The sequence below is a fragment of the Seriola aureovittata genome, chromosome 8 (genome assembly GCF_021018895.1).
Source record: "Seriola aureovittata isolate HTS-2021-v1 ecotype China chromosome 8, ASM2101889v1, whole genome shotgun sequence".
Taxonomy (NCBI): Eukaryota; Metazoa; Chordata; class Actinopteri; order Carangiformes; family Carangidae; genus Seriola; species Seriola aureovittata.
In genome coordinates, this window is record NC_079371.1 from 9,058,857 (window position 1) to 9,076,087 (window position 17,231).

The 17,231-nt window shown below is 39.1% G+C and overlaps 3 protein-coding genes and 1 non-coding gene across 4 annotated transcripts; 3 read left to right on the forward strand and 1 right to left on the reverse strand.

Moving 5' to 3' along the window:
• Positions 1–257: 257 nt before the first annotated feature.
• On the reverse strand, positions 258–5,681 carry cops6 (COP9 signalosome subunit 6). Its single transcript, XM_056383327.1, has 10 exons — positions 5,541–5,681; positions 4,377–4,502; positions 4,110–4,241; positions 3,904–3,992; positions 3,470–3,532; positions 3,324–3,371; positions 3,093–3,207; positions 1,942–2,034; positions 1,577–1,677; positions 258–739 (listed from the first exon to the last, which is right to left on the reverse strand). Exons 1-10 carry the CDS (start codon positions 5,581–5,583, stop codon positions 599–601), a joined length of 951 nt encoding a protein of 316 aa, XP_056239302.1. The 5' UTR covers positions 5,584–5,681; the 3' UTR covers positions 258–598.
• A 193-nt stretch (positions 5,682–5,874) lies between these two features.
• Positions 5,875–8,612, forward strand: LOC130173830 (F-box/LRR-repeat protein 12-like). Its single transcript, XM_056383326.1, has 3 exons — positions 5,875–6,005; positions 6,141–6,216; positions 7,094–8,612. The coding sequence occupies exons 1-3, from the start codon at positions 5,905–5,907 to the stop codon at positions 8,135–8,137; spliced, it is 1,221 nt and encodes a 406-aa protein (XP_056239301.1). The 5' UTR covers positions 5,875–5,904; the 3' UTR covers positions 8,138–8,612.
• A 1,934-nt stretch (positions 8,613–10,546) lies between these two features.
• On the forward strand, positions 10,547–15,402 carry aurkb (aurora kinase B). Its single transcript, XM_056383037.1, has 9 exons — positions 10,547–10,671; positions 11,665–11,703; positions 11,929–12,010; positions 12,090–12,132; positions 12,256–12,444; positions 13,142–13,280; positions 13,438–13,586; positions 13,713–13,887; positions 14,805–15,402. The coding sequence occupies exons 1-9, from the start codon at positions 10,666–10,668 to the stop codon at positions 14,976–14,978; spliced, it is 996 nt and encodes a 331-aa protein (XP_056239012.1). The 5' UTR covers positions 10,547–10,665; the 3' UTR covers positions 14,979–15,402.
• Positions 15,403–15,834: 432 nt separating this feature from the next.
• Positions 15,835–15,916, forward strand: trnal-aag (transfer RNA leucine (anticodon AAG)). The gene has a single exon. It is a non-coding gene; the product is annotated as a tRNA-Leu (tRNA).
• The last annotated feature ends 1,315 nt before the right edge of the window (positions 15,917–17,231 follow it).

Below are 17,231 nucleotides of genomic sequence, written 5' to 3' on the forward strand. Positions count from 1 at the left end.
TCCTGCCGCGTATGCCTGTCTTTCCAAAACCTCCAAAGGCAATCGAACAGCAGGAACACAACTTCAAAAGACGAGCTAACTGCAAACACAATAAACCTGACAATAAACCTGCAGCTAAACCACCTCTGCACGAAGCCGACTTTCATAGGCTCATTTAAAAGTGCAGGTCTGACGTTTTTATGAGCTGTGTGTTCGGTATAGTTACCGTATACTATACTATTATAATCATTTAAGCTTAGAAAGAAGAAGAGTCAAAGTCCCATGAAAAAAATCAGCAGATCATTTATTACATACAGAAACATGAAACAATAAAACAAACAGGGTAAAATAATATAATGTTCATGTACAGTGGATTCATTTTATGTGCATACCCGAGAGAGAGTAGAGCCTCTTACTGATTGGTGTAATTAAGTGCTTTTAGATACACTTGTGGTTGAAAATGGTAAACTGGTTTGAAAAGCTACTGTTGGTGTGAGAATTTGTCTTAGCTAACCAAAACACAAACAAACCAAAAAAAACCAAAAAAAAAAACCCAAAGACAAAACAGAGAAAAAGAAACTGCAGTGCTTGTTTGTCTCTGCCTCGGCTTACTGCCAGCTCAAAAGAAGAGTCCTCTCATCCTCCGGCCGATGCCCTGTCTGTCGTACAGGACGTTGAACTTGTTGATGAACTGGTTCATACTGTTGCAGGTCTTGGTGATGGTGCCTAAGTAGGCCATGAGGCCCACATCATTACATTGCTGCAGGGAAACCAGAGGCATAGTTACAGAAAGCATTTGTTTGGCAGTACAACTCGGAGATTCACTACAAACAGTGATCATATAACAATCCCATTTCTATGAATATCTGCCGAATATTAACACGAGGGATTAAGGAGAGTGGTAAAAAGAATCTGCGTTGTCCAGCTTTGTTTCTTGCTGCTATTGAACACTGAAGATTTTCCAGTAATATTCTATATTTTCTACTAATTTTATGAAAATTGTCTGTGTATCCAAAGCCTGAGAGTTTATTCCTCTTTGCCATAGACCTCAAGTTTGTCCAAAACTAGGAACACACTCACGATTCAAATGTTAGTTTATTTGTCCTGCTACTGGAAATACTAGGACACCAAATTTGTATTAATCCACAGCTGAAAATTATTCCCAACAAATACACTATTTACTTTCGTTTGAGTGATGTTTGCTGAAAACTACTATATCCTGTTGTTTTAGGAAATTACTGAGCCTCTTCTAAAAAATGAAACTATATATAAGCTGACACATGTGATTTTTGGTTTCCCTGAAAATGTTAAGAAAACACAGCGGACACTTCTGAATTATGCTAACACTAGATTCTAAACACTGTAACAATCATGTTTATCATCATTTGTAAATCCATCACATTGTACCGTGAACGCACCTGCCCCCCCCCTCTATTCTTCTTGTTTTGCATTGTTGCTTTTGATCTTTGTTGATAATAAGAAAAATGTAGAGTGACACCAGCTTCATCCTTTAACATCTGCTATTTTGATGAAAGCATCACCATCCATTAGGGCTATTCTTTATGTTTGTAGGTGGGGCATAACAAAGCTTGCTTACATCATAGAAGTCAGTTTTGAATTTCGTGGTGCTGAGGACCGGCAGTCTGTGGCACAGGGCATTCGCTTCTCGAAGGATCTCATGGTTAAATGGCACCTCTCCTACAGCACATGGAAACAGACAGAAGGGACAAAAAGCAAAACTTGTAAAGCAGTACACTAAAACAGCGAGGTAAGATGATGCTGTCAAGATGCTATCAAACAGGCACTTGTAATTATGGAGGTCTGTTTGAGGGGGCCTCCCATAATGGCGTAAAAGTGAGGAAAGGAAACATCTCATTTAAAAGCAGCTGTTTTCCAGACTTATTTTCACATTCTTTGCTCTCACTGCACTGCCTCATCAAAAGGCCTTGTCAGTTCTCTCACCTGCTTCCACGGCTTTGACGTACTCTAGAATGATCTTCACCCGGCTGTGGAGCATCTTTATCGCACTGTGCTGGGCTATAAGGTGTTCAGCAACTAACAGAGACACAAAATATCAGAGTTTAAAACCTTTTCAGACAGGATCCATTTTTACTGACACTGTGTAATATTAATCAGGTCATAGGAGAGTTGATTCCATCACATTTCTAGGGCTCATTCAAAATCTAGTGATACAGAAGACATTTCTGTTTAGTTTAGCGTTTGTATTTTTTACATTTCTTTGTATTATAAGCATGCTGACAGTCTGTATCTGTGTTTATTTCCCACTGATTTATTACTATGTAAAGACTTAAATTGCTTTTATATGAGACTGCTCTATATGGGACAGTAACCACAACATCTCTCTAATTCCAATGACTAATTTGCATGGAATAAGAGAGAATGCTTCAAATTTATAAAATTTAAATGAAGACTTGACTTGTTACAAATAAAGGTAGGAAGTTTTGTTATTTTTTTCTGTTATCAATATTAATTTGGGGTGTTCTAGTTAGTATAGGTCTACATAATATCTTCATTACATAAATAACTGATAAAATCCACTGATTATGCACTGAAGAATCAGATATATGTGAGATGCCAGAATCTCCCACACTGTCTCTCCAGAAAGAAATTAATTTACAGTTGTGTTCAACACAGCCTGCAGAAATGAGTCCTTTGGGTGAAGTGGCTTATGTAACTGAAAACATCATATAACAGCCCAGAGCCTGGACTAATGTACTGCTGCTTGACCAAATCAGGGTATTTTGGTCTTTAATTTGAAAGCAGAGCTTCTTCGTATTCTACTCATAAATATATAGTACAACATATTCAGAACACCATTTCTGAAATATAACAAATCATAACTGTAAGAAACTCCACAAGTATCTCAGCTAGTAGTGGCTGGAAAAGCCATTTCATTTCGATTCATCATAAATCTGAGATAATAGCAGAGATAAGCGCTTTTATGGATAACTGTTACATAAACAGTCTTTATTAAAGCGACTCTAAATACAAGTGAAAATGGTTTACAGATAACAGGATACTGCAGTGCATGTAAACTCTCTCACTTTAACCTTTAAAGCAGTAGAGCAGTAGTGACAGTTCGGTTGACAAACCTGTCGAGTTTTCTCCTGTGCCAGTGGCTGTCATTCGAGCTACGTGGTCAACACCGATTCTCTCTGCTTCCTCTGTGGCCAGAGTGTACGTCAGCTCAGCAAACAACATGGTAGCCTGGGAGAAGAAAACAACAAAAAACACCAAAACATATGAGATAAAACTTTTCTCTTAGGGAAAGAGGGTCCCTTCACAGGAAAAAATATGTAGATGATATTAGATATAAACAGTACCTCTCCATTGATGATGTCAATCACAGATTCATAAACACTAACAGGAAGCTGAAAGCAGAAAAGATGCATCGTTTAGAGCAGCTGCATCTAATACAAAACTGTGCTATTTTCTCACAATTCAAGGGAAAGAAATCAGAGCAACTCACGTCAGTGTGTTTGGTCATTGGGTTGAGCTTGAGGAAGAGAGGGCTCTCAATGATCTCACACACCTGGAGGAGGAGAGTGAAACAACAGTAAGAAAAGGCCAAAAAAAAAAAAATCTGATGAGGTAAGATGACTTTTCTTTTACTACCGACAACAAAAGTAAAAAAGTCTAATTGATATTGTGTTGGAATTCAACTAACACAACTTCTGTAGTGTATACAAATGAATGATTAATAAAATATGTCTGTCTCTGCAATATTAAAGCCACTGCTTTAATATTTACTGTTATCTGACCAATCAAGGTCACGGCTGCAACAGGACTGCCTCGCCACTTGCTACTGAATGAATAAGCGAAGATCTGAGAGGAGTTAAAGATACCCATCTTCTGCTTTCATTCAGATTTGCTGTCCATATTGCACCATTAACTTTTGCCTACCTGTTTATGAATGTGGATATCTGATTGGTCGGGGGGACCGCCTGTGGTGTACCAACCCAAGAACTCCATCTCTTTGAAAACCTGTTTGACTGAGAGATGAGATTGATTATTATAGAAAAACTACAGCAAGCACCTGACAAAAAGTCATAAAAGTAAATGCACTAACAGAAGTGTATTTTTGCCCTTGACACATAAACACCACTTACATTGTTCCTCCTTGGTGTAATAATACTCCTTGTCAATATGCACTCGTTCATCTATGGTGTGAGACAGCAACTCAAAGGAGTTCATCACCTCAATGTTTCTACCCTCCTGCTTCCCAATCAGGGCTCCAATCACTGAGCAGAGGAGAAAACAAAATGCACAGCATCTACTGTAATTATCTGTTTTATTACACTCAAGAGCAACCAGAGATAAGGTACGCACCACTCTAACAAAAACCATTTTTCTTGCAGAAACGTTCTCATACATACCCTGCATTGGTCGTCCCTCCTGTGAGCGAATGCGTATCCAGTGGTCGGATATGTTGAGGATAACCAGAGGGTGTAAGGCCACGGAAACGCTCCCGGTGACCCCTGAGGCCATAACACTGGGGCTGGCTACAGTCACAGAGAGACACAAACAGGAGGAGCTTTAAATCTACAACAACTACAATAATGCTATAGTCAGAAAAATGTGTTTTTCTTCTTGTTTGACCCTCACTGTGGAGAATGATGACACCAGAAGACTGTTTTCACATTCAACTGCTGAGGTAGGAAAGTTTCTCTGTGCACAATCTAAATCCCCCATTTCCTCTCCCTGTTCTCTCTTTTAACTCGGGTTCTCTGTGTTGGACCATCAGCCGTCCTGGGACCTCACCCTCTCCCCCTCTGGCAGTTGGTGCCTCATTCCAGATGTTTTGGATCTGGATCTTCATCCTTCTGGAAGTTCAGCCTCTCCTTTTGTCTCTTTCTCACTCTCTCTCCCTTGTGTGCATGTTTTTTCCTTGTCTCTCTCTCTCTCCCTCTGTGTGAATATGTGCAAATGGTGTGCTTGAGTTTGCCTCTCATGTATTTGTGTCTAGTCTATACTCTTTCCAGATCGCATACTTTGGAGGAGGACGTGTGGCTCAGGTCTGTTTGAAATAGATGTAAATTTAAACACTTAAAATAGGGTAATACGATTTTTCTGTGGGATTAGTTGTTATTCAAAGAAGTGTATTATATTCATGTCTTAAACTGTGTCTGTGGGGATGAACTTTGCAGATAGGCCGATATATCGGTTCATCTCATGGACAGAGGGCATAGAAGACCAGCCCTATTTTGAGATTGGGTTGTTGTTATAGCTAGGTAATGAGTTCTCTCCCCAACCTGCATGTGGTGATGGATTTAGGTTTGTGTTACCGATCCAAACTATACTAAGAGATGAGAGGAGAAGTGATCAGAAATCCAATATGACTTATTTGTTGACAGCTTTTAGAGCAGATTTACTTTACGTTAACCCGCTTATATCGGCCGACCCGCTACCTGCCACCTTTAAAACCACGAAGGCATCTCTTCCCACCTCCCATAACACAAATATACAACACCTGCCACAATTTGCACGTAGGTCAATGTTGATATCGGACAGAAATGGTTAAATAAGGGAGAAATACTCGCCTGCCCCATCCACTTCCATTCCTCCACCATTGCTGGTCGCCATCTTGTCCGGTATTTCGCGCAGGCGCAGTGGAGTGTTCACCTAACGAACGTTAGGCGGCAACGTCGCCACATAAGGAAATTTTAAAATTAGCGCTACCGCATAATTATTTTCATAAATCTACCAAGTGTTTACAAGACACATGGATTTCGACCGAGATACGCTATGTTGCGCCTAAGGAAACATTTTTGATTTAACCGGGTATGTACCGCTAGGTCCTACAGTCAATGGGCAGCTGTTTCCTGGGGATTGCTGATTTGGGCGCAACCTGTGTGCGTCGTGATAGTAGTCCGTGTCGAAGGTCTAAAGAGTTTTGTTTACAAAATGGAAGAATTTAAACTCTGTAATCTGGACTACTTTCCCGAGAACATTTTAATTGATGTGTTGTCGTTTCTGAGCGTACGGGAGCTCGTCAAAGCTGGAAGGTAAGAGAAATGTAACTTTGCCGACCAGTGTTTTACCAGTTATTCGTATTGTGAAACAAAACTCTGCCAGCTTTGCCTTTGTTCTGACTCAAGTCACATGATTAAGTTTTTTGTTGCATTTTACGGTGTTTTTAGAGTGTGTAAGAGATGGAAACGTCTTGTTAAAGACCAGAGACTGTGGAGACATGTCGATCTGACGACATGGAAGGGGGTAAGTTACTTACAATGTGACGTTAATCTTTCAGTTTTGATTTACCTTTTCATCTTTCATTTGGATCGTCTATTGGATCAACGTAGCCACACAACACATCCACAATAACAACAAAAAATATAGCCATACAGAACACGCAGTTCCTACGAGAAATCAGATGTCCCAATAGCCACAACTTTATCACTTTCTTTGGCGATAAAGAGGAAAGGCTAAGAGTCTTTGAAAACCTAAAACCAAGTCAAGAATCTTTGACAGTCACATCAAGTCACTGACAAAGTCTGCATGCTACCATCTTAAAAATACATAAAAGTATCAGAGGATTCATGTCTAACCATTGCTTACAAAAGTTGCTCAAGCTTTCATTGCCATCAGGTTTAGGTCTCAGCTCAGGACTTTTCTCATTCAGAAAGCTGCTGCTAAAATAATCAATCTTGTTGTTTTCCCCAGGCTTTTGAGACAATGTTAGCAAACTTACATGCATTAAAACTGAAAAACCATTAACATATTTGATAATCTGTACAGTAGATTGTTGTTTTGTTTTGCTGTTTAAGTCAAGACAAGGAACCATACAAAAATGAAACTGGTTTCCTGTGGGTTGTAGCCTAAAAGAGTTAAAGTACTCATGCACCACAGAGTTAAATATCCAGAAGAAGAATATTAGGCACTATCCACTTGTATTCATTACGTTAAAAGATCGTTTTTAATGTTTTAATTTGAAGTGTAACGTTTTATGTTGTATATGTATTTTATGTGTACGTCTTACCATTAGACTCTATAGAAGTCGATTACAAATGGATTGACAGAAACTCTCTCTTTTGCTTCCCATCCTTTATTTTCAACACTCACACATATTCGTGGACTGTCCACTGTGTGCAAGGTGACATCCCGCATACTTTGGGTCCTGCTGCGTCAGTACCTTGGTTGTGGACTAAGATGCCTTCGGCTGCGTGGGTTGCTGCTCTCTGCCCGAGGCGGTAGCTTTCTCTCTGAGTCTTGGCTCAAAGCTTTGGCCACAAAGTGCCCTCGCCTGAGTAAGCTCTATCTGTTGCATGCAGACCTGAGGAGCCTGTCCAGTTGCCAGCTTCTACCTCCGTCTTTGCAAGTGCTGGAGTTGCGTGGTTGTGAGCTGCCTCGCAGCTTTTTCAACCAGGCACTGCCTACTTCACCTGCCCAAGAAAGAGCAGAAGCCACGTCCAGTGTTGGTGCTCAACAGAAAGGGCAGGATCAGAAAGGAAAAAAGCTTGGCACTCCATCAGGGATTCCTATTGAAACATTAGTCCTTAACAATGTACCCTCTTTCACGGACCAACACCTGCAGAGTCTGACATCATGGGAGAGGCTCAGTCGACTGGAGCTGCGTGATACCTTTCGCATAACAGCTAACGGGCTCAGGAGCTGCGCTGCCAAAGACGGCATCTGTGGTGTGGAAGGCCTTTCCAGGCTCAAGTTTCTAGAAATAGGAATCACTGGGCGGCAGGGCTACCAGTCACAGATGGCCTCCCTGGGGCTAGGGGCAGGATGGCTTGGCCTGGAAGAACTGAGCCTGGGTGGTAAAGAGGTGGGGCCAGGTCTACTCTGTGCCAGCCGTCTGAAGGACCTGAAGCGTCTGCGCCTGTGGGCCTGTACTCTCAGCGAGATGCAGATAGTTCGGAGCTGCCGTATGCTTCGTGGACTCCGACGGCTGGAGTTTTTGGACGTGAGCTTCCAGCCTCGGCAGTGTCCACCAGTGTTGGAAGGGGAAGGTGGCGGTGAAGAAGAGCAGGGCAGTGAAGAAGCTGCAGGTGGAGATAGCAACAATGATGAGAACAAGACGCTGGATGTGAACGATCCTATTCCAAGTGTGCGCCGCTCACTGGCTGTCCTGCTGCCATCCTGCACACTAGTTTTCACCAACTGCTCTGTTCAGATTAATGCAGACTAAATGACGTCATCACTACTGATGAATACAAGTGGCCAAAATGGTTAAAATTCTCTTTCACACAGATATGTGTAGTTTTTATAGCATTATCGATGAAATGGTTAACATTCATTTTTATTATTGTGTCATGATATAAGTATGCCCAGCCCATATTGTCTTCCAATATATCATAGTCTCAAATGAGTCAGTTCCAAGGTGCAACATATGTTTTTCAAACAACCAGATTTTCTGACCTTTGTGTCAACAACATTAAAAAAAAACACTGACAAAACAACTACAGTGTAATACTGGAGAAATCAGAGTAAACTCTTAATTAATAGTCCATCTTGTTTTCTCTTCCAGGCTTTTGAGACTGTTTTACCCGTGGATACTTTTGAATCTGCCAACCTCCGTAGCCAGAGGAGGAATACCAGGTGTCAACTTTGCAATTTAAGGGTTAGGGTGAGGATTAGGGTTAGTGGACATGTGTGGATTGAATAAAACTTGAATAAAAGCTGAGATGGCCAATTGCCTGAAGCATAAGAGACTCCTTTCACTTGAATAAAAGCTTACTTTTAATGTAGCTATATATTGTGATATAGCATTTTAAATTGAAAATCAAATGATAAAGTCTCTCTGGATAAAATAACCAGAAGTGAATCCAGCACATTGAAAATACCTGATAAATTAAGGTACTTCATTACCTTGATGAGAAAGTCATCTTGCCACAAAGCAGCCTTGCTTTTTTCCTTGGAGACCCATATATATTGAAGTTGGAGCTATCGCATTGAAAACACTTTGGAAAAATCTCTGATGTTGACAAATATATGATTTTACAGTTTATATTGTCTGTATTGTTACTCACTGTCTTCGAGGTAAATCAGTGGATAGTCTGACTTCCAAATTGATTGTTCACATGAAACATATTAAAAAAAATAGACAAGCTTTTAGCTAAGTGTTTAAAACTCAGTCACAATATGACACAAAATATGGAACTGTCGCTGCTAGACTGTAAAGACTTAAGCAGGTGTCGGATACAAAGGCAGACAACTGAAACATACTGCTGGCAATCCACCTGTTTCCTGTACTTTAACTCCTGTTCAACAATGTATACATTCAGACAAAATGTCAGTTACAAACAGGTGTCTGGTTCTGGTGTTACAGAACAACAGCATACCATATGTAAATTCATCTGTATCATGTCCCAATCCCCTGTCATTTTTCCAATTTCTTTACCTATATGCTTTTTAGAAATTATGAAATAACAATGCTAATTGTAAATGTCTGTTGATTGTGTAATGGAGAGAAAACATGGAAGATGTGCATCCTTGACATGAATTGTCATTTAAAGCACAGTTATAGATGTTTGAAAATTTAAATGAGAAACTGTTTTGAATAAATCTATTTTGAACAAATAAATCCTGTGGTATATTTGTTTTTGTATTTTGTCATTTAATAGATGCATTCTCTTAAAAATAAAGATAAATAATAAATAAAGATCTTTTTTTTGAATTACAGACTGACCTTTCATGAAATTCAATTCACACTCATTAAACGAAAAACATAAGTTAACAGCATATATTCTAATTGGGGAAAATGTTATAAATTGTTGTGTCATGTTAAGATGTTATGAAGCTGCTGTAGAGTTTAGCTTGTTCACACATCTGGGATCTACAACAAAAAGAATGTTGTTAGTGCTGAAACGATAAGTTGAGTAATCAAATAATTGATTAGCAGAAAATAAATAGCCTCTAATTTGGATAGTGAATCAATCATTTTAGTTATTTTTCATTGAAAAACATTACTTTCTTTGGTTCCAGATTCTCTGCGGGAAGGACTCTCTGCTCATTTTTACTTTATGTAATTGGAAATGGTATCATTGTAAAAGATGTAAATCTTTGAATCTTAAGATTTTTGAGCTAAACAAAACATTTGAAGATGTCACTTTGTGGTCTGAGAAATTATTATGGGCATTTTCCTCAAATTGTTTTTGACCTTTCATTGACTAGACAGTTATTTGATTTATCATGAACTTGTAAATATTTGATTTTTTTTTCTTTTTGTTAGTTGCAGCCCCAGATGTTTTCACTAATAAAAATATCATCTTACAAAGAAACACCAGGGACAAAAGGGGCCATGGTGGGTAAACTCAAATTTGAAACTATATAGTTGACATCACAAGCATAAAGATGTTTATTCTCTTTTACAAAGGAAACGCAAACAGCAATAGGGTTCAGTTACTTTGGCCAGGCCAAGAATGAAAACAATAATAAAGTAACGACACTGTGAACACTTCTTCACCGCTGTTAAAAGATTCAGGAAAAGGAAACAGGAGAGGAAGGCGGGTCCATATCGCTGTATCGTCGGTGTTCACCAATCACACGTGTTTTCCTGCAGCAATTCTGGCCAATGGGAGCCTTCTATGTGAGGCATACCGACCAATCGCTGTCGTGAAGGTTGGCTTTTTGAAAACGTTGGCGGCCGAAGAAGTTCAAAAATATTAGGACTGGGCTTTACACGCTGGAAAGTTAATACTCCGTATCTTCATTACGATGCAGGTAATTTGGTATTTTACTTTTTTGGTAGCGAGGTTGGACTGGGCAGCAATTGAGAACTCCGAGCAGCTTCTTTCAGTTGTCGCAGATTTTAGCTAGGTAGCTAACGTTAGGTTTGCCAGCTACCCTATTGAGCTAACCTAATTGTAGCATAACGTCTCTTAAATTGAGTTGAACATGACAACAACCCTTGTATAATGTATGTATATGACAGAAGATAAACATAAGTGGCTATATTCAATGTAATTCGATGGTGTTGAATGTAAGTCTATGTTTCAGGCGCTACCCCACAAACAAGGCAAAGGTTTTAACTGTGGCCTAACGTTACCGAACCGTTCTCATTGTTTAACGACAGAAACATGCCTATTTAAGGACATTTACTGTATCTAAGTGAACAACTTAAACCAAAATCTAATTAATCAATGTGGTGATGAATCATTTTTTATATTACACATAAACTGCGTTGTATTACCTTACCTAAATGTAGTAGAACTTTTTAACATTACAAAGTTACATTGTCAGCTTCACAGTCTACCCAGTGTACCCAGTCTGATACATTCACAGATATTGAAAATGTACACTGAAGTAACAGACAAAAAGGGCCATCTATACAGTCTAATGCAGTCCATTGTTGAAGGGTGTGTTGTCAAGGTGGAGAAAATATCATGAAAGTGGGAAGTCATAAAGATCAAAATGTCCACCCTCTTTCTGAAGCTTGAAGCGACTACAAATCCCCAATAAACAGCGAAAGTAGTTGAGCCCTAATACCACTCAGCCAGCCTCAGTCTATGCAGGAAAAACCCTCAGAATCAGAGCCACCTTGGGTGTTTTAAGTTGATGGACTGTTTTCCTCATCACCCTGCTTGCTATATATACCCTGGACATTGTCTAAAATAAGAAATATAACTTGAAGCTAAAAATAAGTCTGAATGATAAGACACTCCACTCAAATGTACTGTAGGTTAATGTGAGCTGTCTGTATTTATTTCTTTACAGAATAAGGAAAATTATGAGCCCAGGGATTTCCCAAGACCGGTAAGTAGTAATGGCTATAAAAAGATGTCTAGATTTGCCCACTGTGCTTAATGAATATCTCATCTGTGATTACCTTTTGTACCAACACTTAGGAAAAAGGTCTATCAAATGAGCTGATGTGGTGTGAAAATATTCAAAATCAGTATTGTTTTCTAGCCAATTGAAGTTTATTGTCAATAAAGCACTTAATAACTGCTTTTTTGTGTTTTTGCTTCTGAATATCAGTTTACAACCCCTAGCATGGTGGCAGGCCCACAGCGTGTTCAGGTGAAGACACGAGCAGAGATGGACAAAAATGCCATCACAGGTAACCTCTGCCTCCTCACACACAGATACCATTCAAACTTCAACAAATCTTCCTGTTTTGATTGTATTGTCATTTTTAGGCCCTGGGAGAGAGTGCGTTGGCTCATCCAGTTCAGCTTCAAAGTAAGTGTATTCATTCGTTCCCCTCCATTTGTGTATTGCTATAATGATCTGTTTTCATCAAAGTGATGGCCTCAACTGTTTGAATGGTTAGCACAAGAATGTTTGTGTTTGCACTCTCTACAGGAAAGTCTCCATTGATGACTTCGACATCGGTCGACCATTAGGGAAGGGCAAGTTTGGTAATGTTTACCTTGCAAGAGTAAAGAAGCTGCAAGCCATCGTGGCGCTGAAGGTGTTGTTCAAGTCACAGATGGAAAAGGAGGGTGTGGAGCATCAACTCAGGAGGGAGATTGAGATTCAGGCCCATCTCAAGTTAGTATCCTGAAAGAACATTTTTTGTTGTCTGATGTGGGTTGGTATTTAGCTATGTTTAGAAGACAAATGCTGAGTACTTGAGGGGCATAATTCAGGGCAAAATATCTTAGTTCATACATTTCCTGGAAGGCTATTTGCTACTATTCTCTGCCCCTCTGAACATTCAATAACTTCTAACATTTATCTATATAATATACAAGGTGTCAGATGAACAGTGGTTTAATTTTGTGCTTCACATCTTTACTGTGAATTGCAAACTGAAACGATTGCTGCAACGTTTTATGTGAATAATGTTTTGCAAATTTTAATGGTAGGTTAACCAATGAGATGCCAGGTTAGATGCATGTACAGTTTTGGAGGAACATTTGTGTTCTTCCTGCATGTCATATGATGGTTATCTGTGCTCTTTTAGGCAGTAGCATTTGCATTTTGATAAACATTTACTCCAGTTTATCACAAAATAACTAGTACAACCCTGCAAAATACTGGCAGCACTGTTTCAGCAGATTAATTGATGGTTCATTTCTGAAATACCAGATTAACACATTTATTCAATTCTTCTTCACACATCTTGCTCAAATAGGGATTTTGCTTTCTGGTACTATGAATACACTGACTTTGAATGTCTTTCACTTGGTTTTGGAAATACCTTCAACAACACTCTACCTAAAAATATACTCTATTTTCTCCTCAGGCACCCCAACATTCTGCGCTTCTACAATTACTTCCATGACCGCAAAAGGGTGTTCTTAGTGCTAGAGTACGCCCCACGTGGTGAAATGTACAAAGAGCTACAGAGATGTGGAAGATTTGATGACCAGCGCACTGCCACAGTAAGAGATGAACCAAGTTTGTTCATTGTTCAGGAGTAATTTGCACATCCTTACTTCATCCTAGGCAGTTTACTGGACTTGATGAACTACATTGCTTGTATTGTGTGTGTTTAAATTTAAATGTCATAATTCAGTGTTAACCTCTTTAAATTTGCAGTACATGGAGGAGATATCTGATGCTCTAATGTATTGCCATGAGAAGAAAGTGATTCATCGTGACATCAAGCCAGAAAATCTGCTTCTCGGCTATCGCGGAGAGCTGAAAATTGCCGATTTTGGTTGGTCTGTTCATGCACCTTCTCTGAGGTGAGTAATCATAGTGTCAATGCACCACTATACCCTGTAAGAAATGGCTGTCTGCTGCTGTATGCTGTCGCATGTCTGTTTTTTTTGCTACCTTCCCCACTCACCTCTTGTTTTAAACCTTCCCAGACGTCGCACCATGTGTGGAACACTGGACTACCTCCCTCCAGAGATGATTGAGGGACACACCCACAGTGAGAAAGTGGACCTGTGGTGCATTGGGGTCCTCTGCTACGAATGCCTGGTTGGCAACCCACCTTTTGAAACTGCCAGCCATTCAGAAACGTACAAAAGAATTATGAAGGTTGGTGTTTTTCTTTGGGTGTCAAATTCTTAGTTGGACAAATCTAAAGAAATTGTTTTGTCACTTTTTGTAAAGTGAAGTTTGGAAGAACCTTGGCCACTTCCATTCATGGATATGTGAGAATAACCTTTTTGAGATATTTTACACCGTTCAGAATAGTCAAGGGTCGGCCCTACCAGCACTAAGCATGCTGGTGCTTATTTTGGTAGGGGTGTTTGAGGGGTAATTTTACTGAGGAGTGAGGACGTGTTATGCTTCCACTCTCTCGGTCTCTTGCGTTTTTCAAAATTCTAGTGACTGAAAACAGAAATTTTAAAGATTACTCTTGAACACACATCACTGTTTACAGACTGTCACCCTGCTTCAGTGTTTACCTACTGTACTTAGGGGATTATTACCAACAATTAAAGTACATTCACTAACAGATTTACCTCCAAACAAAGGTTTATCATCAGAACATCTACATTTTTTTTTTTTTTTTTTTTTCTTGTGTCCCAACAAACTTTGCTGTGGCCTTGTTGCTGTCTCCAGATCCTAGCAATTACTCTTGAGTACAACACTATCATAACTGATACAAAATGATGGCTGTATTCAGAAATAAGAATCAATTTATAATATTTTCATCTACATATGTTTTTACTCTTCAGTGATTTCAGGAAACTTTATAAGTTTCTGTCCATGAACCCTGAACAACACCAGATCATGAGCTGAGAAAGCCTAGTTTTAGGCAAAATTATGGTATCAGTATTGGGATGTGATATATCATGAATCAATTAAACCACAATACACAGGTATTTTAAAAAAGTAAGGTATCTATATAAACAACTAGTATGAACTATTTCTCTTAGAAAAGTCAGTATTTACTGCAACAGTCTGTGTGATGATTAGATAAATAAATACCCTCTCGTCATTTTCAGGTGGATTTGAAGTTCCCCAAGACTGTCTCAGATGGTGCACGGGACCTGATATCGAAGCTGCTTCGCCACAGCCCCACCAATCGCCTCTCACTACAGAGTGTCATTGACCACCCATGGGTGCGCAGCAACTCTCACCGGCTCCTACCCCCATCCTACCCTGCCAAGAAATCCTGAGCCCACCTGGTCAGCCTGCTTACTGCCTTCAGAGGGGTGTTTTATGTCCACGAGAGACTCTGGGCCAGCATGTTTTGGTTTCACTGCCAAGAGCTTCAAACTGCCATTATTTCGGCACATTTTATGATGCATATACATGCATACCCAGTTTTATGTTGTACAGTGTGGTGTCATTATATATGTCTAGTTATTTAGAGGTGTATGTGTTGTTACTTTAATTTCTGAAACATTTTTAAAATGGACAAAGCTCAGTTTTGTATTTCTGCGCCTGATGGTGTTGACTCCAAAGTACTACTGTTAGACAGCCTCAAGCCGAATATATTCTCAAATAGTTTAAGATAATGTGTTTGAGGGATGGGGTGTAAAGCATGTTTTATTTTCCCTCAAGCTGTACTTCAAATTTCTAATAAATATTATAAAAGGATTTGAGGACATCTATTGAATAATTTATTATGTAAAGGAAGTGGTTGCATTGCAGATCCAAACAGTATATCAGGTCTAATACAAAGGCACCCTGCAATTTATCCTAATTTCATTAAGTTTATGTTCAGGTTTTGTTGAAACTGTTTACAAAGATGTTCCTTCACATTTATGGTCATTTTGGAGGCTGTAGTTTAGTTTGTCACGTGTGCTGTTGAATTATACTGATATGATTTTAGTATTTTATCCATCCTCTTTATCAATGAGGGTAGACTAATAAAACGGGAACATGGTATATATTATGAAATTATTTCTTAAGGTTTGTACTAATAATATATGAATGACCCCCCCATCTACAGTAGAATACTCGTAATCGGTAGTTTATCATTTAAATAATACACATTCACAAAGTTACTTGACAGTAACGTGTACATACGGTAGCGTGGCCGAGCGGTCTAAGGCGCTGGATTAAGGCTCCAGTCTCTTCGGGGGCGTGGGTTCGAATCCCACCGCTGCCATCACATTTTTGTCCTCAGATTGTATTTTGTATTTAATTTATCAGAGATCTACCGTCTGCCTTCTCTGAAAGTTTTTGTTGTCGGTGAATATCGGTAGAAGTTATACAGCGAGCGACATAACATTGTCACCAAAAACAAACGAGCTGGAAACGTGATACGTTAGGTTGACTTACCATAAAACAATAGAAATGATGGTAACTCGTATTTTCTCTGGAACACCATCAGTATTGGGTCAAGCCAATTATCGCCGAAAAAACAAATTACACAATAACTTGGCATAGTCTTAAGCAAACGTGGATGTAATTTGTTACATTAAAGCGCTAGAGGTCACTAAATGATCATAATGTTACACCGAGTTTAGGTTTTAGTCAACATCGTTAATCGAAAATTCTTTCAATTGCTTTTGTTTGCCTTTATTATCATATTTGAATATGTCTCGGATCTGGTATCTGTATCTGTATGAATAAAACCACACAGCACAACGTGCGTTTGTGTTGTCGTTTAATCTTCCTGATTGTCTCTCATACACAAGCTGCTATATCCGTTTATCCAGGGGCGGGGGCAGACATTGTAAACACTCGGGGCTTAGCCTCAACTTCAGTTTAATTCAGGCTACATGCTCCTCCAAGGAAATATTTTCTGGATTCACAGCAGCTACGTGCACTATTTACTGTATCAAGCCATTTGTACATTATTTGGGGAAAACATGATAGTTGCCCTAGAAAAAAAAAAAAAAATCATCCAGAGCCTGCATCATATTTTGAATCAAATTGTTCTCTGTCTCCATCATTCCGAAACCACCATACACAAAAATGTTTTCAGTGACTAATTGTCACTACTGCCACATAATAAGAGGTCAACATTTCTGATGTTACTATTTTGAATTTGGGACCTGTTCAATGCCCAATTGTGACTTTTGAAGTTAAAAGCACTGGATAACAAGTGCGTCACAGCCAGGTTGTCATCAATTTTGTCTTTTTAAGTTATTTTTTGCCTTGATTCCTGCATTGATTGAAAGTGCAATGTTTCCCTCTGAAATGTAGTGAATAGAAGTCCTGCATTGGCAATGTTTAGTAAAAACATTTAAAGTATTAAAAGTACTCAAAGGAAACACCTGTCACCATTATACTATTATATGTTTTCGCTTATGCTTTAATTTGTGTGTAGCATTTTACTATTGTAGTTGTCTATGGCATTAACCAAGAACTTGGTTCCTTCTCGTTTACTAAACTTTTATTTTGGTAGGAGAAAGCTTTTAAAGTTGTTCCGGTTTACGTGACAACGATTTTTTTTCCCTTCCGTTTCAAACCTTCAT

Bases quoted from the DNA above. Each gene is read 5' to 3' on its own strand.
- cops6 (XM_056383327.1), bottom strand. From the start codon at position 5,583: ATGGCGACCAGCAATGGTGGAGGAATGGAAGTGGATGGGGCAG. The intron at 3,208-3,323 runs GTACTGTTTATA...TTCTTCTCCCAG, and splicing joins TTGACATCATCAATGGAGAG to GCTACCATGTTGTTTGCTGA. The intron at 2,035-3,092 runs GTTTGTCAACCG...TGTCTCTGTTAG, and splicing joins CACAGGAGAAAACTCGACAG to TTGCTGAACACCTTATAGCC.
- LOC130173830 (XM_056383326.1), top strand. From the start codon at position 5,905: ATGGAAGAATTTAAACTCTGTAATCTGGACTACTTTCCCGAGAACATT. The intron at 6,006-6,140 runs GTAAGAGAAATG...CGGTGTTTTTAG, and splicing joins GAGCTCGTCAAAGCTGGAAG to AGTGTGTAAGAGATGGAAAC. The intron at 6,217-7,093 runs GTAAGTTACTTA...ACTGTGTGCAAG, and splicing joins ATCTGACGACATGGAAGGGG to GTGACATCCCGCATACTTTG.
- aurkb (XM_056383037.1), top strand. The intron at 12,011-12,089 runs GTAACCTCTGCC...TGTCATTTTTAG, and splicing joins GGACAAAAATGCCATCACAG to GCCCTGGGAGAGAGTGCGTT. The intron at 13,587-13,712 runs GTGAGTAATCAT...AAACCTTCCCAG, and splicing joins GTTCATGCACCTTCTCTGAG to ACGTCGCACCATGTGTGGAA.